At 50.8% G+C, this 26,009-nt stretch overlaps 10 protein-coding genes across 10 annotated transcripts, besides 1 other annotated feature; 2 read left to right on the top strand and 8 right to left on the bottom strand.

The window, feature by feature from the left end:
* Positions 1-26,009: part of a sequence feature (contig 1.61 483..865047(-1)) that runs on past both edges of the window.
* On the bottom strand, positions 100-1,312 carry trm8 (tRNA (guanine46-N7)-methyltransferase; the record flags this gene model as incomplete). The annotated part of the gene is made up of 3 exons (XM_050611472.1): positions 100-809; positions 873-1,060; positions 1,143-1,312. 3 exons carry the CDS (start codon positions 1,310-1,312, stop codon positions 100-102), a joined length of 1,068 nt encoding a protein of 355 aa, XP_050467500.1.
* Positions 2,358-5,126, bottom strand: ANIA_10434 (BRCT domain-containing protein; the record flags this gene model as incomplete). The annotated part of the gene is made up of 3 exons (XM_656172.2): positions 4,894-5,126; positions 3,041-4,837; positions 2,358-2,990 (listed from the first exon to the last, which is right to left on the bottom strand). The coding sequence occupies exons 1-3, from the start codon at positions 4,987-4,989 to the stop codon at positions 2,358-2,360; spliced, it is 2,526 nt and encodes an 841-aa protein (XP_661264.2). The 5' UTR covers positions 4,990-5,126.
* Positions 5,537-7,066, top strand: ANIA_03661 (putative toxin biosynthesis protein; the record flags this gene model as incomplete). The annotated part of the gene is made up of 4 exons (XM_656173.2): positions 5,537-5,746; positions 5,809-5,947; positions 6,010-6,118; positions 6,175-7,066. The coding sequence occupies exons 1-4, from the start codon at positions 5,552-5,554 to the stop codon at positions 7,064-7,066; spliced, it is 1,335 nt and encodes a 444-aa protein (XP_661265.1). The 5' UTR covers positions 5,537-5,551.
* ANIA_10452 (ceramidase) lies at positions 7,344-8,552 on the bottom strand (the record flags this gene model as incomplete). The annotated part of the gene is made up of 4 exons (XM_656174.2): positions 8,415-8,552; positions 8,167-8,353; positions 7,567-8,083; positions 7,344-7,518 (listed from the first exon to the last, which is right to left on the bottom strand). Exons 1-4 carry the CDS (start codon positions 8,502-8,504, stop codon positions 7,344-7,346), a joined length of 969 nt encoding a protein of 322 aa, XP_661266.2. The 5' UTR covers positions 8,505-8,552.
* ANIA_10435 (uncharacterized protein) lies at positions 9,594-10,892 on the bottom strand (the record flags this gene model as incomplete). The annotated part of the gene is made up of 1 exon (XM_050611471.1): positions 9,594-10,892. One exon carries the CDS (start codon positions 10,890-10,892, stop codon positions 9,594-9,596), a length of 1,299 nt encoding a protein of 432 aa, XP_050467499.1.
* On the top strand, positions 13,321-14,603 carry ANIA_03663 (putative mitochondrial carrier protein; the record flags this gene model as incomplete). The annotated part of the gene is made up of 2 exons (XM_656175.1): positions 13,321-13,628; positions 13,673-14,603. The coding sequence occupies 2 exons, from the start codon at positions 13,321-13,323 to the stop codon at positions 14,601-14,603; spliced, it is 1,239 nt and encodes a 412-aa protein (XP_661267.1).
* On the bottom strand, positions 14,635-16,973 carry ANIA_03664 (uncharacterized protein). The gene is made up of 3 exons (XM_656176.2): positions 15,404-16,973; positions 15,285-15,350; positions 14,635-15,215 (listed from the first exon to the last, which is right to left on the bottom strand). The coding sequence occupies exons 1-3, from the start codon at positions 16,676-16,678 to the stop codon at positions 15,006-15,008; spliced, it is 1,551 nt and encodes a 516-aa protein (XP_661268.1). The 5' UTR covers positions 16,679-16,973; the 3' UTR covers positions 14,635-15,005.
* ANIA_03665 (sulfate transporter family protein) lies at positions 18,165-21,528 on the bottom strand (the record flags this gene model as incomplete). Its single annotated transcript, XM_050611470.1, has 5 exons — positions 18,165-19,343; positions 19,389-19,622; positions 19,671-19,870; positions 19,918-21,246; positions 21,309-21,528. The coding sequence occupies 5 exons, from the start codon at positions 21,526-21,528 to the stop codon at positions 18,165-18,167; spliced, it is 3,162 nt and encodes a 1,053-aa protein (XP_050467498.1).
* ANIA_03666 (DNA replication protein PSF1) lies at positions 22,369-23,201 on the bottom strand (the record flags this gene model as incomplete). The annotated part of the gene is made up of 3 exons (XM_656178.1): positions 22,369-22,462; positions 22,552-23,102; positions 23,175-23,201. 3 exons carry the CDS (start codon positions 23,199-23,201, stop codon positions 22,369-22,371), a joined length of 672 nt encoding a protein of 223 aa, XP_661270.1.
* Positions 24,076-25,636, bottom strand: ANIA_03667 (HMG-box domain-containing protein; the record flags this gene model as incomplete). Its single annotated transcript, XM_656179.1, has 2 exons — positions 24,076-25,395; positions 25,457-25,636. 2 exons carry the CDS (start codon positions 25,634-25,636, stop codon positions 24,076-24,078), a joined length of 1,500 nt encoding a protein of 499 aa, XP_661271.1.

The following is a 26,009-nucleotide window of genomic DNA, read 5'->3' as shown; positions in this document are numbered from 1 at the left end:
ATGTACGGTCTATTGCAGTATAGAAAAAAAACCTCAACTTGAAAAGCCTCTGATAACCCAAAACTCCTAAGGGAAAGCCTCCCGCAATCGTCACGACTCTCAAACCCATTCCGGGTTACTCTTCCTCCTAAAAACAGCCACGTACTTATTTCCCCCATTCCTCGCAACCTTCTTTCCCTCTTCTGTGGCCTCTTTCATAACCCGAACACACTCGTCTTTTTCAATGTCCTCCTCGCTCACTCGCTCAAACAATTCCGCTGACCCCTCTCTCTTCCCCACTGATTCTTGCACCTCCTCCTGACCTTCACCCTGCTTTTGAGCCTGCTCAGCCTCAACATCGTACCCAAAGTGCCTTAGAATCCAGTAATGGTACTCCTCCACATCCGTGATCGTATACAGCAAGCCTCCCGGTCGAAGCGCATACGCATACTCCGCATTTAGCGTCTCGCTGACAATCCTCGCCTTATGCTTCCGCGCCTTGAAATGAGGATCTGGAAAACAGATGAAGATCTTGGATAGTTGACCGCGCGCGAAGAAATTTGGGAGGAATTTCATCGTGTTGGCGCGAATCGCTGTGATGTTTTGGTATCCGCCTGGGATTAGGGTCGACGGAAAGATCTCGGAGTCATCGACTGAGGGATCGTTGGCGGTGGGGGTCTCGGGGACCGGAGCTGGGGATGGGGAGGGGGCAGCGGCTGGTGTTGATGCGGCGGAGGATTGTTGGAGTTGAAGTTTGAGCGCTTGTTGGTGGCGAAGGGCTTTAATGCGGTTTGTCAGATATTCCGTTACTTGGACACGGATTTCCATTCCTTTTAGACTCGTTAGCTTCGAACTACCACTTTCCTGTTGTCGCACTGAGGATATATTCATACCAACCATAAGTGTATCCGGCAAAACGGGCGCAAGCCCAACGAGCAACCCGCCGAATCCACACCCAATATCAACAACCTCCACATCCTTGATCAGCTTCCTTGTGCCAGCGAGATTCGTCTGCGAGGGGTCCGGATTCACGAATGCCGGGAAATGTGTCGCCCAGTCCATGTGTGCCGGGCTGAGAGGACTGAACCAGACGTTAGTTGAACCTTCATCCCAAACGCACATGATTGCGGTAATAGAAAGAGACAATTGTGGGAGAGACGAACTACTTCAACAAATGATCTGAGAACGGATTTGCATGGGCGCGCTGTCTGTAGTATTTTTTCTGGGGCAGTTTCAGGGCTGCGAGTGCGGCTTCGCCAGATTCCGCAGAGGTCACGGCGGCGACCTTGTTGCGGTAGACCTCGCGCTTTTGTTTCTTTGCGGTGGCGCCCATGATATAAGGGTTGTGTACTTCCGTTCGTTGGCGTTGTGGATTGGAGTACTTGTTCAAGGTGAAGGCGGAATTTTCTTCGCTGCGGGAGCGGACGTCACTTTGGCGGAGCGGAGCTGGCTGGTCTTCCCCGCATCGCATCTCAGCCTCCTACGATTCCTTAAGATCGACTGTCTTTGCTTTCGCTGACCGCTGAGGGTCCTCCAAAATGGCGGCAACTATCCCCTCGCAATCCTTCCACTTCCCGCCAAACTACTCCTTTCCACCATTCTTCTCCCTTCAACCGAACGCCAACACCCGCGCCGTACAACTCCAGAGGTGGTCATCCCTGATTCAATCGTGGTGTCGGCACCACCGCATCTACAAAATCAACCTTGTTGAAGCAATTGCCTCGCCGTTATTTCGGAACACGACGCTGAAGAAGCAGCTGGGGCTGAGCGATGCGCGGACCGTGCTGGATTGGATGGGTAAAGGGGAGGAGGAGGGTGGTGGAGGGCGACGAGCGGAGTGGGTTGACGGGACCAAGAATATTGCGTGGATATGGTGGAGGCGGCCGGAAGAATGGGCAGGGGTTATTGCCGACTGGGTATGGCTGCCTTTTTCTCGAGACTGAGATTTGAAGGCTGATGAGTTTGTGCTGCAGATTGAGAACACAGGGCAGAAGAATGTCGTCCTTACGGTTTATGAGTTGATTGAAGGGGAGGCTACCATTTCTCAGGGTATGTCGTCAAGACTGGTGGACAAAAGAATGGTACTAATAGTGTAGAATGGAATGGGATGGACCCCGAGGTGATGATGAAATCCTTGAACGTCCTTGTCAAGCAGGGAAAAGCACAGGTCTTCGGCAAAGAAGGGGAAGAGGGAGTGAAATTCTTCTAAAGCCGCCAAACAAGCTCTCGATTCAAATGCTAGAGTCGCCAATGTTACAAAATCGCCAACTATTCTGCAAAGATTATGGGAGATACACCGTACAAAACTCCAGACAGGACATTCCATGACCACATGCAGGTATCGTAAGTGAAATATCAAACACTACCCAATCACCAACTTACTCCTCAGACTGCTCAATCATTCCTTCGCTGAGCTCATAATCCTCAGCAACACGCAACTCCTGAGACATGGCCATATCGAGAAGCCAGTCCACCCGGACGATGCGCGGGGTCTTGCCCATATCGTGGACCAATTGCCTGAATCGTGGCCACAGTTTCTGGTGCTCGGGAGCCGCGCTACTAAGAAGATAAATATCCTTGCGGCTAGATTGTTTCTCCTCGTCGCTATCCTTACGTGCTGTGTGATATGAGACACGCCCACGGAACAAGTTGCACTCTCCTCCATTAGCATCCACGATGGACTTGAAAGCATCGAATCCTCCACGGATTGTCTCGACGCAGTAGATGTGATGTCCTCGGAGAAGTTTGTTTTTGTTTGCCCTCGCATTGACCCTGGCTTGTTCCAATGAGAACCCAAATTTCTTTGCCTCCTTATCGTCAAGGAGGAAGTCCTCAGGGTCTAGGAGCTTGTTCTTCTTCAGACACTGTGTTATAAACTCGACCTGAACAATCACGGGGCTATACGCAATTGCATTAACGAATTTAGGGGTGCGCAGGACAGAGGGTGCAGCGAGATGAGAGCATTTGCGCGCATCCTGAACGACCATGATACCAAGCTCTCGAAGTTGGCGCTAAAAGTGGTTAGCTAAATGTATATGTCTGAAATGTGAGAATAATAAACCTTCTCTGCATCTTCTTTCTTCATATTTCCCACCCACCGTTGGTAACCGGTAATAAGTAGATGCATCGTGATAGGGGGCTTCGATTTCTTCTGCCGCTTAGCCTCCGTAGTATCCTCTGCCTCACTATCTGTCTGTGCGTCCATTGAGGATCGCTTCTTACTGTTCAAGACCACTCGACCTTCATCCGTCTTCCTTCGACCACCGTATATCACACCACCAACACGCTTCTTTTCCTTCTCATACAGCGCGATGTCTGGTGCAATCTCGTGCAGTCTAGCTGTTGCCGCCTCCTTAGATTTTCGACTGCTGGTTGACGATGGGGTGTCGTTTTCCTTGCCATCAGATGCGAGGTAGAGGTGGGAAGGAGTATGCAGGTTTGTGTTCTTCTTTGACCTGCCGGCCGGCGTGGCGTTCGTGGTGTTGGATACCATGTTATCATCAATATCTGTAGAGCCCAAGGGCTTCCCGGGTGCCGTGTTCTGTTCCCTTTTCTGCATTGCCTTCCTCGAAGGTTCCGAAGAGGCCTCTTCTGACGCGAAAAACATACTCTCGAGTGCGGACCTATCCAATCGGGTCTGGCCCACAACTTCGCCCAAGTTTGTCCGCCGGGGGAAGTGAGTGTACCTATTGTTAGACTCTGGTAGTAGCCTCCACTGTGCGTAACATTCCTCCAGCCAAAGATGGTTAACAACATGGATATTCCATTCCCTAGCAGCAGAGCACTTCTCGCTATTGTCGTGTGCAGTCACTAAATGTGTATTTTCCTGCCTCAAGGTTTTGGTGCATTCTGCACCCGTAGCCGTGATCAAATGCTCTAGATACGACCTTGCTTCACCAACGTAATTGGACAAGCTGATCTTGAATTTCTCAAAGCCTGGTATAGGGGTTTTCGGGATTGGGTAGTGTAAAAGACGTCGATAGGGAGATGTCCAAGAGTCGTAAGTCATTAGATGGTAAAGCCAAGACAGATTTCCCACATCCTTATTTAGCCTGGAAGCCACACGGTAGTTGAAGCCGTCTCTGAACCGGCAGATGAATGTGGTTGCTTCTGAAACATCAGTGGTTACCTTGCCTCCGTTTTCTTCCACTATTGCTGAGATAGTGTCTCGAAGGTGCGAGCCGATTTCCAAGTCTGAAGAGAGCATGATAACTTTGCCGTGAAAAACGCTCAGCTTAGGCTTGACTGGAGATGTCAATGGTGTAGGCAGTTTGGAGGGCTCTGGTGTAGATGCGCCAATGATATCGCGGCTCTCTGCGGAGCGAATAGGAGCGTCCGGTGCTGCGCGAAGAATTTCGGGATCTGGAAGCTTATAAGGGCGTTCATCAATCCGCCGTCCAAGCTTCAGGCAGTCATCAAACCAGTGAGGAAGAACAATTTTGACATTGAGGTTTCGAGCCCTGACTTGTTTGGCCTTATCCGAGTCGATGGTCAGATCAACAAGGTGAGTGCACATCCCAGTGAGCCTAGGGTTATAGAGACCACCTTTCGCCAGGACACCACCGATGATAGCATCTTTATCGCCTTCTGGAATATCGCCACATGTAACCACGACATCGTTCAAAAAAAGTCGGGGATCGGGGCTGTACTGGCGGACGTTGGCGAGCCTCCTTTTTGCCAGTGAGGCGTGCATCCACTGGGGCTTAATAACAGGAATCAAGGCATCTTTAGCGGCGTCGAATTGAGGAAAGTCAATCGTGGTGGACATGATATGGCTGAACGCCGCAATGTCTGGGAAATCGGCCGGAGGCTCATAGACAACGGGCTCGCCGCCATGAGTTTCTAAGGTGGACGCGAGCTGGGTCGGGCAAGAGGTTAGAAGAATTATACTGACCAGAGCAATATTTTACTTACCTGATGGGCTGCATCTGGGCTGAGATCTTTCGAGCAGACTATGCAGACCTTTAGCTGGTCAAAGAGCCGCAAATTATCGTCCTGGTGTCCCGCCATGGGAAACACCTGTATTTAGACTTGCAAAGCTTGAATTGACTGGAAGCAATTTCCGAGGAATTAGATAAGACGCAGGCTGTTGAATACCCCGCGAGTAGGAGAGGAAAGGGCTGTCTCGCAGAGGTCTCGAAAGTGCGATGGATTGGTTGCTATGTTCCTTCCCAATACGATGCGACGCGCTCAAGTCGCGCCTGGCGACACCAAGTCACGTGCAGTTTCTTTCATTAGAGGGCCAACCATCAACGTGCCTCACGTCGCTCCAAGTGCTTTGGGCAATCTATGTGGAATCTATGCCAGGCTAGCCATATTATTTCTATCATGCACGCTACAGTGGAGGAACTCACTTCACCTGGACGGTCCGCGACTGGCTCCTAATTGGGCAGTCTGGGGTGCCTCGGCTCAGGATGTCCAGGCGCCCCCTCGGCAACAGTTTACTCGGATGCTCCCGATACCCCAGGCCGGCGGGTCAGCCCCCATTTATTCTTAACCTCTGAGGCTGCAGCTTTAAATGATCTGTGATTCCATAGTATTTTTTTTGACTTAGACAGCGGGGAGTATCATCATGTCAACTGGTCCTTTTCGCATCGTTGAGCATACGGTTCCCGGTCAGCACATTCGGGAATATCCCGGTGCTACTGCGAACGAACAGGAAGACATCCTGAGCTTGGTTGTGAAACAATACATTCCTTTGGATAATCCTAGTCCGCAGCCCGGTGATGTCACTATACTTGCAGCGCATGCGAATGGCTTTCCCAAGGTATGACAGGATTCTGGGCATTTTGCTCAACGAAGATTCCGCACTGACAATGGCTTACGCAGGAGCTCTACGAGCCTCTTTGGGAAGAATTACATGCTCGGTCAAAAGAAAACGGGTTTCGAATACGGAGTATCTGGATGGCCGATGTTGCGCACCAGGGACAAAGCAGTGTGGTTAACGAAGACATATTAGGAAATGACCGTGGGTGAAAGCCGTAGCTTATACCTCAGCGCTACATTGTAGCTGACTCAGTACGTCAACAGCTAGCTGGTTTGACCATCCCCGGGACCTCCTCCACCTTGTCAATGTTAAGCGCAAGGAGATGCCGCGCCCTATCGTTGGAGTCGGGCACAGTATGGGCGGTGCACATCTGTTTGTTTCATACCCTTACAACCGGAATGCGCCCACCCCTAACTATAAATCTTCAGTGCTCAACTAGCAATCATCCATCCGCGCCTCCTTCACAGCCTCATCCTGCTAGACCCCGTGATCCAACGGCAAACCACACAGCTAGACGCAAGCGACCTAGGAAAACAGAAACTCGTCATTGCCAAAACCACTCAATCATCTACCTATCGACGCGACTATTGGCCCTCACGTAAGGCAGCGCTAGACTCATTCAAGAGGAACCCATTCTACCAAGCCTGGGATCCGCGCGTTCTGGACCGCTGGGTTAGATACGGTCTCCGAGACCTCCCTACATCCATCTACCCGCTCGATGAATCCTCCTCAAATGTCGCCTCGAACAACAGCGCTGAGCGCCCTGTAACTCTGCGGACAACCCTTCACCAAGAAGTCTTCACTTTCTCTCGACCCAACTACGACGGTCCGCCGGGTTTCGCCGTACCTGTGAACAAAGTCACGCACCCGGATCTCGACCCCGATCATTTAGGCTCCTGGCCCTTCTACCGCCCTGAGCCGTCCCGCATCTTTGCTCAACTTCCCCATCTCCGGCCGAGCGTGCTATATATTTTCGGCGGCACATCGGACATGTCCACGCCGACAATGATAGCGGATAAATTAGCCCATACAGGGACTGGACTCGGTGGCAGTGGCGGAGTCACAGCGGGACGTGTTCGAGACGTAGTACTCAAGGATAAAGGACATCTTGTCGCCCAGGAAGCGCCAGTCCAATGCGCCGAAGAAGCTAGTAAGTGGCTTGGGCCGGAGCTACAGCGTTGGAGAGAAGAAGAGAAGATGTTCCAGGATCAGTGGAGTCAAAAGTCCAAGATCGAGAAGGTTACTATTGATCATCGGTGGAAGGCGCATGTGCCTGCTCCTGTGCGACCTAAAAAGAAAGACTCGAAGTCGAAGCTGTGACGCTTCTAGAATATGTATATCCTCAACCTAGTGGTATAGATCGCACATATAAATACGTGAGTTGGTATTGTTCTAGGAGCGTCTTTTAGTCTCTATAGGATATCTATTTCAACCGCACAGAGCCGGACGTCTATCAGCGGATCAACCCATCAAGACAAATATAAAATTCAGGAGTGAGGTATCCAATGCATAAACGCTTAACAATAAATAAAACCCCCCACGCCACCTGTCATAACGATAATCAACGAGAGAAGCTTTTTAGGAGTGTGACCGTGCATCACTGCGATTTCTTCGCCGATCCGTTCGTCGTGACCGATGTCCGCACTATCTCGGGGATACTCCAAATATGTGGCCACCATAGGTAATATTCCTCCTGTCGATTGTTTAAACAGTGGCGCAGCCAGATGCCCCAGACGATGTACAAATACGCGCCAGTACCGGTCATGATATGCCTGATCGAGTTATTAGTAGGGTCCAAAATCACACGGAACTCAACTTACCACCATCCATGCCCTTCCAGCAAAATTCCCCAGGGAAGGCCAATCTCTCTCCGCCACCGCCGTATCGTGCTACAGAAGTAATTGTCCAGATTCCAGATCGCGAATCCCCCCAGGAAGACACTCAGCCCATACCCAACCATAAGCCACATTGTCTTGAGCGTCTTCAGGTCCCGCTCATTCTCATAGTGCTGCTGTTCCTTGGAAAGAACCGGAAGACCCTTCTTCTCCCGCTCGAGTCTGTCTTCTTCCGTCGAGTGGCGCAAAGACGGACGCAGCTTCATTTCCATTGTGTACATGCTCCGGATGAGCACAATGGCCGTCAGCAGGGCATATGCGTTTTGGTGAAAGACCGGGTTCTGGAGGTAGTGGTAGTACAGAGTTATGAAGACCGCGAGCGCGGTGAGGAAGATGCTCAGGACGATGCGGTAATTGTTTGAGCGGGAGTAGGAGAAGGAGGCATAGCACATCAGACATGTGGTGTAAATCATAGAAAGTTCGTCTACTAGCTGCATTGGGTCTGAATTTCGACGGTGATCAGTTTCATTCACAATCACATGGGACCCCTGTTATACGACGGCACAAGGAATAATGAAGGCTTACATTTCAGCGTCGAGTGAAACAGGAAGCTGCCTGTTCCGACGACAAGGTAGCCGTAGTAGGCCACCTGGAAGATTGTATCGTGCCCATTGCGCCGGCAGCTCTGGATGCCCTTTACGCCCAAGGCCATGAACAAAAGGTTTGTGAGGGTGTTGACGATCTCGGCGGAGTAGATGGTAGCATAGTAGTCCTATAGAGCACGATGATTAGTCCTGCATCGGTGGTGTTCTCATCAAGAACAGAAATCTCACCTCCTCGCACCAGTTCAGGGTCGAGGTAACAGGATGCCAATACCCATCTTGAGACGGCGGAGGATACGGAATAGAAGGGAGGAGACGCATAATAGACGGGAAGCAGACAGAATCCGTAGAACCCGATGTGCCCTGAAGAACAATCAGGTATGATAGGTATGTGATCTCAGCAATAACAATATGATAATAATGCAGGGAGCAAAGCTCTGTGGGCGTGGGCTTTGGTTCGAATCAGCAGGAACCGATCGGGCCTGTGACGTCGTCGGTTATTCGGCCGGTGGTACTCATAGTAGAACTCGCATGCCGATTGGCTGAGTCAGCTATACGAGATGAATCTATGTGGGCCAGAAAGTACTCCATATACACCGATAATATGCACCTGCTGGAGAAGTGTGCTCGAATGCCTCTGTTGTGACCTTTGACCTGGATGAATTCCCGCCCTCTTATTCGAGCATTGGTCCGGTGACAAGCCACATAGGCTCAGTGAATCGGACAAAAACTAGACAACCCTTTTTGCTACTCCAGGCGTTCCTCTTTCGTACACATGCAAGTTACTTTCCGCCGCCCTACAGAATTGATCTAGAACCACGAGGCTACGTAAGATCCAGGCGGCTTCGTTTGACTATTTCAAGGTTCACCACCATAAAAAGATGTCAGCCGGCGAAATACTCCTCCTTACTATTCAATATCCAGCACCTTTCTCGCCTGATCGTATGGTACGATTACACCGCCATAAACGGATTACAGCTATCCATATGGGCTGAGCTACCTTCAGATACCGAGATTCTTGCCTTCTGAAGCTCTCTAAATGCTATAACTGTCTATACAGATTGTAGTTAGGAGATCAAGACCTTCAATACAATCATTCGTTACAGATATTAGTCACATGACCATATTCAACGCTAACAACCACCTCGAGAGCTGACAAAAGACAATTGTTGCTGACGCACTGTCCCGACTTGAAAGCCGCCCATATCTATTGGTGTGAATTTGACTTGAATTGGTTGTGGCAAAATGCGGTTCTATGTTCACTGGAATCGGAAATCATGTCATCGGCCAATATTTCGTTCATAAGATAATCGAGCGTCGTACATGATCAAAGAGCACTCCAAATTCCGGTGCACTACTGCGTATCCAACTCTCGATTGGGTCACACAGTAACTCCAAATCAATGCTTGCTCAAGAACTAACATCTATACGTCTAGAATAAAGGTCAAGGAAAAGCCCTCCATAAGCATCCCGCTCATTTCTTAGTCTCTCTCTTGAATGCACTTCGCTCATATCCCTCTCATCATCTGAACCCAGCACCCACTCCTTGCCATAGCCATTCATCTTTCCAAAAACATCCAGCATGACACCAGCAAGTAGCCCAATGACCATTGGCCCAAATGCATGACTTGCCGGGCATAGGAACGGCGGACCTCCAAACGCCAGGAAACTCCGCCTCTGCACCGAAGACATCTTGCTCCATCGAGCAGGCATGAATTCTAATGCGTCAGGACCCCAGACTTCTTCATTGAGATGGCAGGCTTCTACATTTGCTCTGCCAATGTTGCTAATCTGATTGTTAGGACTGGAGCCGGGAAACTGGAATGCACGTCGAATTCGCCGCGTAGGTGGGTAGAGGCGTAGTGCTTCTTTGACGAGGAATTCAACAGAGACTGCATTGTCCGGCCGGAGACGAAATTGGGTAAGTGTAGGATCCCGGACGAACTCGAGGAGGGCCCGCTTATAGTCTTCGTTATCATGGCAGTGGAGCACAATGAACAGCCTTAGGACAATCCGCCAGACAGTCTCGAAGCTGGGCAAGATCAACTTCAGAGGGTTTGAACCAGGGTCTAGAATGTTGATGTCGGTCTTGTGATTCGCGAAGACAGCGGTGAGACAAGCTTGGAGAACAATATTATCTTTGAACTCCAAGGCTCTTTCTTCTTTCATTCTCACCCAAGTGCTGTTTGTGATTTTTCCGAGGTCGGCAAGCTGCTTGAATTCTAGGTGGGCATCCTCTCCCATCTGAAAGAGGATCCAAAACGATTCCCTTAGCACCAAAGCTTGCACAGTCGGGGTAAGCGATACTTTGACTCGAGCTCCATCGCGGTTCTCTTCGATTATGCTTTCAAGCATACACTGAAGTGCGCCAGCAAGACCATGCCAGTCAACAGCCGAAACCTCAATTAATCGACGCACATTCTCAACAAAATCCTTCGCCTCGGCCTCATTACCAGTCGTAAAAGCATTTTTTATGCCGAATGCCCCTATTAGTGGCTGGTTAGGCAAAGCTCTAGCCTCGAGACGAGTGAGTTGGTTTTTTCTGGCATCGGGGAACTGGGAGCCATCAATTATCGCGCGGCATTCCGCAGTTGTTCTGAATTCGGCTGGCTTTTTGCTTGAGCGATAACAGCGGCGGTAGAAGAGGACAAAGAGGACGAAGAGGATAAGGTAAAGAGATACCGTGGAAGCCATGCTTCTTGCCGTCATTGTAGCTAATATGCTGCCCTCTGTGTTCGCAGTGGAGGAGAGGAGATGGAGGGTCAAGAAAGCTTGGCTAAATGTTGAATCTCTTAGGATCAGAAGTGACAGCGGCCTAACAGGTAGGAGAAACAGGCATCACGCCATCAGAGTCTGCAGGTGTAAGTCACTACCTTCACCTAGGACATCTACCATTTCGGTGAAGTTCAGAGCATTCAACTCCAGCAGCCTTTGTGGTAGTAATTCACTATGATCTAGCAATTGTGTAAATAGCCAATGAATGCATGAGATTCAGCCTATATCCAGGGCAAAGCCCTGGATTCTTGGTTCTTATGGAGTCGGTCATTGCATCCTTGCGGGTGGGCAATAACAGCCAGAGTATCGGACAACTTCTACACCATGTTAAGTAATATCACCTAATGCTCAAGTTCCATGCTTTTTCGATGACAAACTCCCAGATGAAGTGCGAATGGTGATATGTGAAGCCGTACTATCTTCCTCTTGATGGTTGTGGCCAGCATCATTCCAACGGGGTTTATCCATTGGGCACTACCTGGGCAATCATAAGACACGTTGCAGGCTTCATTGTTGAGAGTTGTTGATAGTAATCAGGTCCCAACACTCAAAGAGATTAGCATTATAGGTCATGGTTCCTAAAGCCATTCAAGCTAAATCTCTCTGGACTCCATTATGGAAGGGCCTACTTTTTAGGCGTGGGCCCAGGCAAAATCTGAATACCATATAGTAGTCCATTCTTGCTGGATCAAGACAATTCTGGAATATCTACTAGGCACCAAAATAGAATCCAAGCGCCGCATACTTGTGACTTGTTCAGCAGCCAAAAGCCCTGAGCTGACTGCGGAAGGAAGTTCACAAACCTATACTGCAAACTGTTCCACCGTGAGTTTAGAGAGCCCAGTATTATATGATCCAACTGGGTTTGAACAACCTGGTAACACGGTTGCTTTTCAATCGTAAAACAGGCTAGATGTCGTTTTATTCATAGCCCAAGGTATATCTCAGTAGCCCTCTAATACATAATCAGATACTTTAGCCCAAGGTGAGATTAATGGCGTAGAGCTTCCTGGTATAAGGGTAGTTTAGACACTCGGACGGCATATATTTGCGGCCAAAATAAACTGGGATCAGGGCGTTCGGTAGAGTTTGTTACCACCTTTTTTCAAGATGCAGCTGTGGTATTTGCTTTAGTTGTGCATCTATCCTCACGGCAATAGTTACCACCAAGGAGCCTAGCAATCCAGTCATACTGGGTTGGCTTCAGGCTGGTAATTTCTTAGTATTGAAAAGGAAGCTGCTCCTAACAAGATATCTAAAGAGAAAAAAAAAAAAAGAAAAACCAAGTAATAAGCCCCGTATTGCTTCGGGAGCATTGGCTAGGATTTGCAGCTTGCCTCGCTTCCACAGACATTTAGTACAGGTATACAGGAAGATTTGCTAAGAAGCTACGAGTCTAGCAGCCACAGAACTGTGTTTGATTTACAGCTTTCACTTAGGAGCTAAAGAATAATCACACAATATATTCCATAATTTAGTTCTAAGACATACTATCAACGATTCTAATCGCCCCGTAAGATCAACAAATAATATTACCCCAACACTCGTTCCATTCTTCCCCTTAAGCATCAAGTTTCAGAACCATTCAAAGAAGGGGAGACGCAGGCGCCGTTCCGAAATGTATCGTATGAGCTTATTGCAATCCTTTACCACTTGTCCAATACCGACCAAGTTATGCAAAAATGCAAAGACGAAATTCCCAATACTAATACTTGTCCAATAACAGCAATGACGAAACGAATACTGTAGACAGACATAATAATCATGGAACATGCCATAGGCCTTCACTACACAAGAATTGGCATAGAATGACTGGCGATCAGCAAGAGGTGCATGGATGCAATATATGCATCTACGTACCAGACGATAAAGGATATTGTAGATTTGGCCCAGCCCTTAGACTATAACACAACGATACTCTGAGAATTGCTAGCCCACTCGCCCTCAGGCGATTGCTCTGTATTGGGCCTCACTGCGGTACTATATATGGGAATACTGAATATTGGCAAAAGGAGATACTATCATGACACGAATAGGCACACTGCCGAAGATACGAGCACGGCCCGTCGTCTTTTACGTCAACTGCCGCTGCGGGAATGGGGGTCGAGATAACAAGAAGAGATTCGGGGGACTGAGGAGTGTCAGAATATTGAGGACGGGACTTCTATACTTAGAGGAGCCGGCGGGGATGACAGTACAGCGTACAGCGCGGCTATCCTCAAAGAGGCAAGACTAACTAGAAGCACGAAAGTCAGAGTCATAACCTACGCAGATTCCGAGACCGACATTGTCAGTGGGCCCTGACTGTGAATCATTACCGGCCAATCAGAGGTTTTCCGCACAGCCTCGGATAGATGATCCAATGACTTCATTCAGGTCTGAAAAAACTATCCAACCTCCACTATCTACACCGTATATTGCAGCAACTCCCCCAACCTTCCGCACTGCTACAGGGCTAGAATGCGGACAAGATATCCAAAAATCAGAACCTGACCGTGTTTCACAACGGTCCACCCTGATTAACTCAGAAAAGACTACTGCTTCCGTTCAGCCCAACGGGGAGATCGATCGAACTCGATCTCATCCCGGGCCCTGGAAGCACCGGCGTTATGTCCAACAATGCAAGTCCTCAAGCTGCATACGTCCCGGCAGTAAAGCCGGTCTCAAAATGTACCTCCATACAATTCCAATTGCAGCAAGCAAATCGCTAATAGAAGGCCGTCAGCCTCCAAAACCACCTTCCACTTCGGAGCCGGCCTCCTCTCCGGTCTCACATCCTCCATCCTCCTCCAACCCGCCGATCTCCTCAAAACCCGTGTCCAGCAATCCGCCCATCCCTCCTCCGTCTTCTCAACCGTAAAGGCAATCCTGTCTTCACCTAACCCCGTCCGGAATCTCTGGCGCGGAACTCTCCCTTCCGCGCTCCGGACGGGCTTCGGCTCCGCGTTATACTTTACGTCGCTCAACGCGTTACGAACGAGTCTCGCTTCAACATCGCTCACCAATTATGATGCAGATGTAAAGAAAATAGGAAACGGGTCTTCAGCGCTCCCCAAACTCTCCCACAGCGCAAACCTCGCCACCGGAGCCGCGGCGCGGGTCGCCGCGGGCTTCGTCATGATGCCTGTTACCGTCCTCAAAGTCCGGTACGAGTCGGACTACTACGCGTACCGCAGCCTATACTCCGCGGGCCGGGATATTGTGCGTACGGAGGGAGTGAGGGGTCTCTTCTCCGGATTTGGCGCAACGGCTGCCCGGGATGCGCCATACGCGGGTTTATATGTCCTCTTCTACGAGCAGTTGAAGCGGTACCTTTCTGCAACAACATCCAGCACGGAACTGCCGTCGTCATCGTCGATAAATTTCGTCTCAGGGGGTCTAGCAGCTGGTCTGGCGACGGCAATCACGAACCCGTTCGATGCGGTTAAGACGCGGTTGCAGCTTATGCCGGGGAAGTACGGGAACATGATACGTGCTGTGCGGTTGATGGTCAGGGAAGACGGTGTACGTAGTCTGTTTGGGGGGTTAGGGCTGAGGATTGGACGGAAGGCGCTCAGTTCGGCGCTTGCCTGGACGGTGTATGAGGAGTTGATTCTGAGGGCGGAGATGAAGTGGGCGAGGGATGAGGCCGAGGCCAGATTGTAGAGCTAACGGCACTATCTACTGCATCTGTGTGACGTGGGGTATGGTATAATGTATTTTGGTATGTACTATAGGTGGATATCTGATGCGATGCGGTCTGGACGGAAACATGAGCATCTATCGTCAAAATCGTTTCATCATGTCTGTATCGTAGATAGCAAATTCAAATCGCAACTATGACAAGCACTGCAGACAATCAACCGAAGTACTCGACCCCCTCCGAGATTCGTAACTGAAGGGCCAGTGAATGACAAGAAAAAAGCAAATAAAAGCAAAGGATATAAAGATCAGTAAGCCGAGTGAAGAACCAAATCAGAACAGAACAAAACAAAACTTCCAGTCCATCAAATCCAATCTTAGCCATGACATGTAGCTTGAATAGGTGGCAACATCGGATGAGCGCAATCAGGTAAAAATCCAAGACCTCCGACTGGGACTCTTTTTTCTAACGAGGTACATCTTATCCTTGTTTCGATCGTTGACGCGGAGCTCAGTCAGAGTGCTGGAGGTCTGAGTAAGGATTTTACCCTCGCGGATGCGGCGGGTGTGCTGGAAGAGCTCGTCCTGCAGGTCTTCGCTGATCCACGTCTTAATGATGAGATAGTTGCCGTCAACCTGGAGTAGAATGAACGGTCAGTCTGATTGTGCAGGTGGGTAGTGCTGATATAGATGTATAAAACTCACATCATCCCATGACCAGGGGAGTCTATATGTGTCTAGGGTTTCTGGGAGGAGATATTTGCGATGGACCTATTGCACGGTTAGAGGAGGGTAGAGTTATGATGGTGTTCAGGACAGCATACCTTGATCCAAGGAGACTTGCGTTGCTCAATGAGCTCGTCCTTCCTCTCGTCCTTCTTCTCTTCCTTCTTCTTCTCCTCCTTTCCCTTCTCTTTCTTTTCCTCCTTCTTCTCTTCTTTCTTCTCTTCCTTCTGATTCTTTTTCTTCATAAACTCCGCAAACTCCTCGGGTGTCATACCGAACTCGAGCCGTAGGCGCTCCTTGAACTCCTTATCGCGCTTCTCCGCAGCCTCCCGCTCCGCAATCGCAGCCCGCTCCTGCGCAAGCTTCCACTCCTCAACAGCGGCAGCCTTCATCCGCGCCTCCTTAGCCTTTTTCTCCTGCTCAGCAAGGGCAATCCTCGCCTCCTCATCCCGGATCTCCTTCTTGATGCGTTCACGCTCTTCCTCCTCCTCAATCTTCTTCTGCAACTCCACCAGCCGCTCATGGCGCAGTTTCTTGCGCACCTCTTCCTGTTCCGCGGCTTCACGCTCCGCCTGCTCGAGCCTCTGCAGCCTATAGCGACGCTCGGCCTTGCGCTTCTCATCCTCTAGACGTTCCTGCTCCTCGAACCTCTGGAGCCGCCGTAGCCTATCGCTGATATCGTCCTCATAGCGATCTTCCTCGTCTTTTACAATGCGGACCTCATGCTGCTCCGCTCGCTGGCGGGCCAATTGCCGCTCCAGATACTTAATCTCCTGCTGCTGGCGCAGGAGTTCGAGGTCCTGGCGCTGATCGTTCTTCTCTAGTAGCTTCTGGTCAATGACAAGGTCATAGTCACGGGCCGGGGGAAGGGGAGACGGATCGCGGGAGTGGGAGACGCTGGTTGTACTCGCGCGGGGCCGCGAACGGTGACGACGGCGGATGGCAACCTCATCGAGGTCATCCTCATAGGGGTCCAAGTAGGGGTCATCGAGGATGTGGGAGGCGGATTCGCGGTGCTGCTTGCGGTTCTTGTTGGAGCTAGTATTGCGCGAGTCGTTCTTGATGTCGACGATCACGGTCGACGGCTGCACGCGGTCCACTCGCTCGCGGTCCCGGTCACGATCACGATCTCGCTCTCGGTGCCGCTCGCGGTCGCGGCGGGCACCCGTCGAGGCGGACCGTTTGATGTGCACGTCTTCGTAGAGAGTGCCGTGCGGGCTTAAATAGGCGTTGCTGTGACTAGGCCCATAGCGACTGCGGGAAATGGATCGTCTCCTAACATGCCTACGGGCTCCCTCCATCATAGAGTAGTCTGACTCTGAGAAGTCGTCTTCCGAGTCGGTGAGCTGGGTGCGGTGGGCGTATCGGGGCATTTTGCTCTGAAGAGTAACCACTGGGTATTTAAAGACTCCGACGACAAATGATAAATATAAGTTTTGTGGCAGATGGAACACGAGAGCTAATGCAAGGTAAGAACAGTCAGAGAGCAGATACAAGAGCGATCGAGGGGCCAAAATGGCAGACGAGGGACAGTGCGGCTGAACTGCCAGGCACCAGTGACCAGTCAAATAGATGAATGTCACAGGAGATGAAACAGGCGATGAGAGGCAGCCCAGAGGACAGAGGACAGATGGGAAAAAGGGAAGAAAAGACGAGAGGAGGGGAGAAGACCGTCTGAAAGGGTGATGAATGGTATAGCGGGCGGCTCAGCTGGAGTGGGGGAAATCGGCGTCATTGGGCGCTTGGGCGGCGGCTGATCATATGGAGGCCTGGATTGGATGACATCCCATTGCAGTTGTGACGATGATGATTATGCAGTGGCTGGGCTACCTATTATTATCATTGTGATAGGGCGGTAGATGACTTCTATCATCTACTGAATTATTTATCTATTTCCTTTTGGGTCTATTCTCGTCTCTGAAATCCGAGGAACATGGCGGCTCTTCCCGAGGACGTCCAAGAATTCAAACCTGGCTCCTTAAGAGTATCTGTCGAGCTCTGGCAGATTCCTGGTGGCAGCTGCTTTGTGCAGGCTAGACGGCAACTCGCCGACCCCACTGACCTCAGTGGCTCAGCCTTGTCCCATTCCAGATTTTGGTAATCTTTTATTTCCAAGATTATTATAGCAATAATCATGAAACCGGCGAAAGCCTGCTGTCGTGAAGATTACAGATGACAGGACATCTGCGCGTCCACTTCGGAATGCAGATGCTTCGAGACATCAAAAATTTGTTGTAGGCTGCTTTGCATGTTGCGGCTTATCATTGTGGGCGCAGCTGCAAACTGTATTACTGTATTATTGAGTCGGTTACCTGCTCAGTACCGCAGAGCGAGGCCGCCACTTAGGTACCTAAGCCCAAGGTACCCCGCTGTCAGAACCCAAAAGGTAAACTCGAAGGATCCAGAACTGGTATGTCATGACTGTCACAGAGTTCGTACCTGAAACCTACGTCCTAGTAATGCCTCTTTGCAAGATAGTTCAAGATAGTTCAAGATAGTTAATAGATTGATATTGATAAGCTTAGTGCCACGTTCCTGACATACTTCGTACGTCGCAAGGTCGTTTCATACCATAATATTTCGGTACCCTACAGACTGATGCAAACTGATGCAAGGTCAATGCTAATAATAACGCACTCCACCTCCACATGAAAGACCACCACAGATTAGGGATATACTCCGTATTTACAGTTCTATCTGCTTACCGCACCAAGACATGCCACCCACCAACAGCAGCGGCTAAACCAAAAATTACCACAACCACCCAAAGTCATCACGTCATGCGGCCGTCGTAAGAACATAACTAATAGCTAGGTCAGCTGAGCTCGATCGAACGGAATTGGTGGTGGTGGGAAGGACTCACGAAGTAATACTATCCATCCGCTCCGTCGTCAGCTTTAGACTGACCGTCAGCAACTCGCGCGCGATATCCGGCTCCTCCTCTTTCAGGGCCTTCCAATTCTCTGCATCAAGGCTCCACGTCACGCAATCCTGCTCTGCCTTCACCGTCGCCGTCCGCCGCGTCTCGCTGAAGAATGGCAGCTCGCCGCACGGCCGTCCGGCGACAATGAGCTCAAAGTATCGGCCCTGCGGGAGATCGTACTCTGCGCGCAGCATTCCAGACTCGAGAAGATAGAATGCGTTGGGGACGTCGCCTTCTCGAAATAGGGTTGTACCCATTGCGTAGGTCGTGCGGACGAAGTATGGGCACGCAGCGAACCAGAAATCTTCGTTGCGCGAGGTTAGGCCTTGGAAGGTCTGAAGGAGGAGAGGGAGGGGTTGGCGCATCGCCGACCATGCTGCTGGGGGCAGGATCGCGCTTTCGTCTTCGCTGAGTGTCGTTGTGGCTGCGCGCTGGAGATATTGATGGCGTGGGGAGCCTACAAAGCCCTCGGCTGACTGAGAACGGTGCTGGATTGCTGGAACCTCGAGGTTCTGAGGAGCGGCCTTCCTCCTCAGCAATGCTTCTCGATGGCTGTAAAAGACATTGAGGTACTCATTCTCGCAGTACTCCAGGGCCGAATTCAAGTCCTCGAATATCCGCACAGTGAGCTCTGGCTCGAACAGTCCCACATTCTGGAGGCTCTTTCCGACATCGCCCCCCACATCGAGCCCGGAGATCATCATCCGCACGTTCCTCTTCTTCAGGATTCGATTGATACGCGTAAACGCCTCCGCCGCTGAGAAGTCAACGCCATATACCCGACAAAGGTCCAATATGATGAACCTGATTGGAAGTCTACTGAATGCTTCATCTTCAATCAGTCCTCGCATCGTGTTCTCCACATCCACAATCGTTCCGAAAAAGAGATAACCACCGAGCTTGAGGATCAAGGTCTGCTGCCCAGCCTCTTTCAGATATCGCTGTTGGATCGGGGGCCGACGAACTGTGGACCCAGCAACTTTGCCCGAGTACGTGGCACGAATGGCAGATTTGCGCGATGTTTGAACAACGAAGCTCAAACACGCCAGAATAATGCCTACCAAAATACCCGCAACGAAATCCCAAACGCCCATAGTCGCAACAATAATGACAACCTAGAAAATCAGCTGGAACCACATAAACTGCGGACTCTAACTCACCGTCAAATACTCGTGTCGATGTAACTTCCCCCATGTATCGACCAGCGCCTCTTCCATCAATTCAATCCCCAGTAGGAAAATCAAAGCCCCTACGACCATTACAGGGATGAACCCCACTATCACAGGTCCAACCAGCATAATTCCCGCAGTAGCTCCTGCAAGCATAACGCCAGCTAAGCGGGAGTTTCCACCACTGTCGATGAAAAGCAAGCTGTTGGTATATACGAGGTAATTCTGGAACATGTTAGGCTAAGACCCTCAGAAATTTGACGGCGATATTACCTGGATACTACCGGCAAACCCTGAAAGAGCATTTGTCACACCGTGAGCTATCAACTCCCTATCGACATTCAGGTTATCTTCGCCGGTGGAGATCCCCAGCGCCGGCACGTTGATTGGAACATGCAGAATTCCGAAAAATGTGAGCGCAAACATTGCTGGGATGGTGTCGACAAACGCGGGCCAGTGGACAGCTGAGAAGTCTAAACTAGTCAGACAGGATCGGACTTAGCAGTGGCAGTCGACTTACCATAGAGGGTATAAAAGTGGTACCAGGGATTTGATGATGAGGGGGCATCAAACACCCAGCCGCTGTTTCGCAAAGAATCCATGGGAATATGCGCAATGAACTTGACGATATAGAAACATAAGGCGACGACAATGAAATAAGCACCAACTAGATAGTTAGATCTGACGAAACGCTTGAGGACAAGAAGACCAATCGCGAGCAACAGCGGCGTTACCCAGAGGGCCAGTGCAGCCAGGTTAAAAAGCTTCTGCATGGTAGGTATATCAAACTCAAAAGACCCAGGCAATCGAGCTGAGACTTCGAGACCAGTCAGAATAAGGAAGAAGCCTACACCCCCAATGCATCCGATAAGGATATGCCGGGGGAAGAACCCAATAAGCGAGCCTATCTTGCACGTCCCCATGAGGAAAAATACCAGGCCTGTAAGGACGGAGCTGACCGAGAATGCTAGGATCGTGGTGGCTATCACCGATTTCGGATTATCTTGCCCAACGCGGTTTAGTATTGTAAACGCCATCTGGTGGAAGAATGGGACGACCTCAATCATCTCGCTTCCTATTCCCCCGCGAAATATCGAGCCCCCGCAGGAGAAGACAAGCTGAGCAATGATCGTACTCACGTAGAACATCGATATACCATCTGATCCTAGATGAGAGAAGATCGGCTCGCCCAACGGAAAGAGGATCATCCCGTATGAGAGAGCATCCAGGATGTTAAGGAGTAGACCAAGAAATACCGAGGGCAGCAGACTGAACGGACGGACAACGCCTTGCCTCCATACCGTTCGGCGATCCCACGATTTCGGATGAGCAAGTACCTGGAAGCACGTCGATACTGTCGTAAGAGCACTCGGAAGAGTCCTTTGAGTCTCCTTTGGAGCATACACTTGACTCTCAACGTCACCCGCTCCCCCGTAGTTCCTAGATGGTCTCGAAGGCGTCTTGGCCAGCAAAGATGTCCACTCCGTGCTCGTGTCCTCTTCTTCATCGGCATTGCCCGGAGCAGACGGCCCAACTGCATGGGCACGCTCACCCTCCTCGTTTCGGTCCCCGGTTCTCTCTTGGCCTTCTCTGCTGACACTCGAGGACGGATCACGGATCAGAGCCGTCAAAACCGACGAGCCCCCAGAATGGACCGTCGGCGTATGTCCCATCTCCTGCGTCCTATCTGGCCCTGACAGCGACAACGGCGCAACCGACTCGGCGGATCCATCCACAGGTCGAAATATCTCCATAGCTTGTGGTAGAGCCCTCGGTTCCCGGGTCAAAGCAAGGGAAGCCAGCTCCGCAGTCTGTTCTCGAAGCCCGTGAGAGGAGTAGTGAGCCGGGTCTAGGCTCGGTCAGTAACGGCTAGCTACCAAACATGACCAGAGGTTCTCAATAAGCGCGTACCGGAAGCATTATGAAAAGAGCGGTGATAAAATGACCGGCTCGGTGTCCTGTAACTCGTCCCTGTCCCTCCAGGTACTTGGGGTTCCGGCTCCGGAACGCGAGTAAAGCAACTAGGCCCAGTGAGGGTATCGATTGTGTCGGGAGCAACATTGTCATTTGATATTGGTGGAGGGTGGGAGGCTTGCGAGTCTGCGCGCTGCCGGCGCCCCAGAACGCCCATAGCTGTCTAGGCACGAATAGAAGGGGTGAGGGGTGTTGATTCGCAATCCAGGCTTCAATTGCGGTAGTAGTTGGGTTCCGAATCCACTCAAGCGGCAGCTGGGGGGATGACGCAAGACTTATGGCGATGGATGCAATTCGCAACGCCGGGGATGTGCAGACGACGACATGAGACGGGAGACTGATCAGGGTGGTTAGATGGAAGAGCTGAGCGGTGGTTGGCAAAGCGAGACTCAGAGTCTGGCAAAATAGTATGGGCGGTCCCAAGCTTTGGTGGGTTTGCGCTTTTGCAGGCTGTTATCGGCGAATTGACTAAAAAGTCTTATCTGGGGAGGGTTCTGGATTCGGGTGGGCCCACTTGGTGCCTGTCCGTCGTTTTTGAGTCGGAGCTGGAAACCATAATGCATAAAATCAAGCGACAACCTGCTTGACTTCAATGCGAGATACGAACGATAACTGCCGGTGTCTACAATGTGTAGTATCTATTACAGACGACAAGCTCGTCGGAGATCAGCCGATCTGAGCCACAGTAGTGCGGAAATTAACGTCTGACCTGCTCGTGCTGCATTTTGACACCTCCACTGACTGGTATTTTGAGCAGCCAAGCTCTCCGCCCAGATTAGTCATAGAAACCGATAGTTAACCCGAACCCAAACTCGTCGTACTCTTTTATGTAAAACGGCTATCAAACAAAAGGATATGCTAAATATCGTTCACGGTAGCAGTCTATTAACTACTGTATTAACTACTGCACAATACTACAGGTTAAGAACAAGGGTATCACAAAAATCACTCCCAACTCCAACAAAGCGTCGTAAGCATTGCGCTGCGTCAAAGGCCATCAACTCAGCTGTTCCAGAAACCCCTGCGCAATGAGCCGTTCCACATCGCCATGTCGCACATAAAGCTGGCTGTTCTTCGTTAGGTTGATGACCCTGCAGCGAGACAGGTTAGCGACACATCTTGCCGACGCGGAAAAAACAAAGCCGAACGCAAGACATCATGCAAGCGCTGGAGAACATACCCATACTCCGTTTGGATCTCTCCCGCATCCTTTAGAACCCTCACGTCAATAAACAGATCCTTCGGTGGCTCCAAGCTCCCCGTAAGATCGATATCCGTCCACTGCCCCTTGTATGTAGCTAGCATGTCGCTGTACTCCCGGAAATACTCTTCCTCTTCGGGGCTCAGCGAGCTCTCGTTCCCACTAGTACCCTGCGCGCCTGTGCTCTCTGAGTTCTGACCTCCCATTTGTCCTCCATCGTCTCCCGCCGCAGTCGCCTGCTGGTGCTCTAGAACATCAATTCCCTTCCAACATAGCTCTTCGAGTTTCTCTGTGCGCACGCGGTGATAGGCTAGGAGGCAGCGCTTGTTGCGCCGGATGCAGAGATGGTCGACTAGCAGGGCACACGCGACGGCGGGTTCTTGAGATGGGTTGAAGGAACCTTCAAATGGGGCCAGGAGGTGGGCGAGGTCGCGGTCCAGGTCGCGGACTTCGCGTGCGACGGTACGGACAAGCTCGGTTTGGTACGGTGGAAGGTGGGCGAGGGACTGGGTGCGTTTGGCGTGTTGAACCTAGAATGAAGTGAGCATATGGAATTTTGACGTTTCCTGGTTTCCTTCCGGCCGCGAAGGTTGTTGGCATACCAGTTTATTGCCTAATTCTCCGTACATCTTGTGCGACCGGACGATCGGTCGTGTTCAAAGCGTGTAGTCCGCGTTTCGTACGCGGACAGGAGGAATGAGGGCAAGTGAGGTCGGGAGTTATCTGAGGAGGCGAGTATCTCGTAGCGGTATATGGTTGCGGTCTAGATAGAATATTCGGTGGTTGTAAATGTGCGCGTGGTTGATGGATCTCTTTATCTCGACCTTATCGCGGTCACGGTGCACTAAATAATCCACGTGATGCTGGTAGATTTTCGCAGCACTGGACATCGCAACTACCTCTACGCTCATCAATTCCCTAGATTCTTTCTGTCCCCCCTCTCGGCAAATATTTAGATTGCTTGATAATTGAGTGTTTCTGGCCATTTCTGACGATATATTGACATGCTTAGACTCCTGCCATGTACCATCTAGATTTCTGATTATTCAATTAGTCGTCGAAAGTTCGCATATTCCATACCTCGACCTGCTTATCGATGTGGCTTTTAGGAAATTCACGTTTGGAGGAAACACGAGAGCCTTTAGAACAGGTTTATAGTCTAAATGAGGGTTGATCTACCATGCCCTAAACCGATATACCTCTATTGAAAATCCCCGGAAACTAGCCCCCAAATGGCAAGGAAAACAGACCACCACCCGAATGCAAACACCGGGAAGAGTTAACCAAACAACTGATAGGAAGATATATTACCTTGAGAAAGAAATTGAAACACCAACAATGTCTTCGGACGGGGAACAGGCACACCCAAACAACCGTTATGCGAGATTCATTGTCGAGAACTTGCCGTGAGTTGATTATTCTTAGAGACAGATGGAAGGGAAGAAATGGAGGAAAAGAATTCTCCAATAGGTCCGTCAATTTGTCAGGAGAAGACGAAGCGTATCAATACCCAGCGGGTTGGTTGAGCCAGTTATCGAAGTCACCGCCAGCGGGCTCGAGAGTCGCCCGTTGGCTTGAGTCCCATATTTCATGGCCATCTATACCTGGTTGTATGGACGGTGCGCCAGCGTAAGAGTCTGGGCTGGGCTCCATGGAAGCCTCGAAAGGAGCATAAACATTGTTATTGCCCTCCTGCCACATCTGGTAGTGGGGATGGCCGTAGACTTGAGAACCACCCTCGGGGTGTATTGTGCTACCGGGGTAGTTCAGCAATGCAGGGTCGACTTGGCCGCCTTGAGGCTGGAGGAGGTCATGGTGGGCTGCTCCGGGCAGACCAGCCAGCATTGTCGACGGAGCATAGTGTATCTCTTCCGGGTTGGAGGCTGGCTGCATGAAGTGCGAAGGGTCGGATGTGAGCATCATTCCCACTGGTTGTCTGGCGGGATGGCTTGTGGGCCACAAAGATGGGAAGTAACCGTCCGTCGGCAGGCCATGGTCGCCCATGTCAGGAGGTGTTGGGTGCCCGCCATTCCACCCACTGCCAATCTCAGGGGTGCTGAACGTACTGTTCCGACTGATATTCCGCTGTGCTGGACTGCCCTCAGGCGTGAACTCGCCGCTGAAGGAATGGCTATCGTCGAAGGTGGAACGTTTCTTCTTGTCTTTGGCCGGAGTGAATTTGTACCCGGGATATGCCTTCAGGTGGTTCCTCTTCTCAATCACTGCTAATCGCTCATACTTTGCCCGGATCTCTGGTGTTTCCTTGTTCCAACTGGCGCCTGATGCTGAGGAAACAACTTGGTGGTTTTGCTGTCTGAAATACTCTTTAACCCGATTAGCGTATGCCGAGCGGTAGAGCATGAAGGAATTCATGGGCCTAGGGATTTTCCCGTCGTTCTTGGCTGTATCTGCAAGGCGTTCCTCAATTGGTCTGTTTACATGGCTCTCCATATCTTTGAGGGGGACATGCGTCATGTCTTTGGTCAAAACACTCAGGGGTTCCGTCAGGACGAAACTTGAATCTGTACTGCTGCGGTTCTTTGCCCTACGTCGCTGTCTGGGAGACCTTAACACCCGTGCCCGTGAGGCGTGTTGTCTCCGTGCGGGTGACGGCCACCTGGCAGATGGTGCCGAATCAAGACTCCCGGAAGCAAACCCGTCATCGGCCGGTGGCGTACTGAACCTAGCTCCGTTGTGCAGCACCTGTGCTTGTCTTAGCTCCTGCCTTGAATATTCGGCGGTAGGTGAGAAGGGCCAAGTCCTTACCGGGTGATGCAAGGATGCATTTTGAGGATATTCAGCCGTCGGGGCATATCGCATGTTCTACGAGGCGCGTTAGTTCATTATAGAGCATATAGGAGATCCTTGCTGCCCAAGCACTCACAATTGTCACCGAGCTCTGCTCGTTAAAAGACTCATCATGGCCTTGCCCGGCGCCTGCATAGGGCTCTGGAGTGCCGTACAACGGATACATATCACCGAATTGAGAAGCGTCAGAGGCGAAGTCGCCGTCGGTGGACTGAGGAGGAGAAGGCGGGTGGTTTTCGATCAATCGCCGCTGCATGTTTTTGTGACGCAGTAAATTGGCTGGCGTTGTGATTGCCACCGAAGAGATAGAAATACTCTTCTTCCTGGGCCAACTCTGACGGTAGAATAAACGTTGCTCCGGACCGGACTGGTAGAGCTGGAAGGCCGGGTCTGTCGACGACTAGACACAGAGGAAGCGGATGAGAGATGAAGCCCCAAAGCCCCTTATGACGGATTGAGAGCGGAGATTCCGACCAGAGCGGAAACCAAGTGAAACAGCAGCAGTCTTCTGTCGACTGATAGCTAAGACAACAGACTCAGACCTCAGACAGATGGAACCAGAGACCTTGCATCAACGCTGTCTGGATTGAAGAAGCGGATGTGAAGAGCGGGTAGATTATGGATGTGGC

The sequence above is a fragment of the Aspergillus nidulans genome, chromosome II (assembly GCF_000011425.1).
Source record: "Aspergillus nidulans FGSC A4 chromosome II".
Lineage (NCBI taxonomy): Eukaryota > Fungi > Ascomycota > Eurotiomycetes > Eurotiales > Aspergillaceae > Aspergillus > Aspergillus nidulans.
Note: the sequence above shows the minus strand (reverse complement) of the source record. Positions and strands in the feature narration are given on the sequence as shown.

Coding starts and splice junctions, on each gene's coding strand:
- ANIA_03664 (XM_656176.2), bottom strand. CDS start 16,678: ATGCCCCGATACGCCCACCGCACCCAGCTCACCGACTCGGAAGACGAC. Junction 15,351..15,403: donor GCAAGTCTCCTTGGATCAAG/GTATGCTGTCCT, acceptor ACCGTGCAATAG/GTCCATCGCAAATATCTCCT. Junction 15,216..15,284: donor TCCCCTGGTCATGGGATGAT/GTGAGTTTTATA, acceptor ATTCTACTCCAG/GTTGACGGCAACTATCTCAT.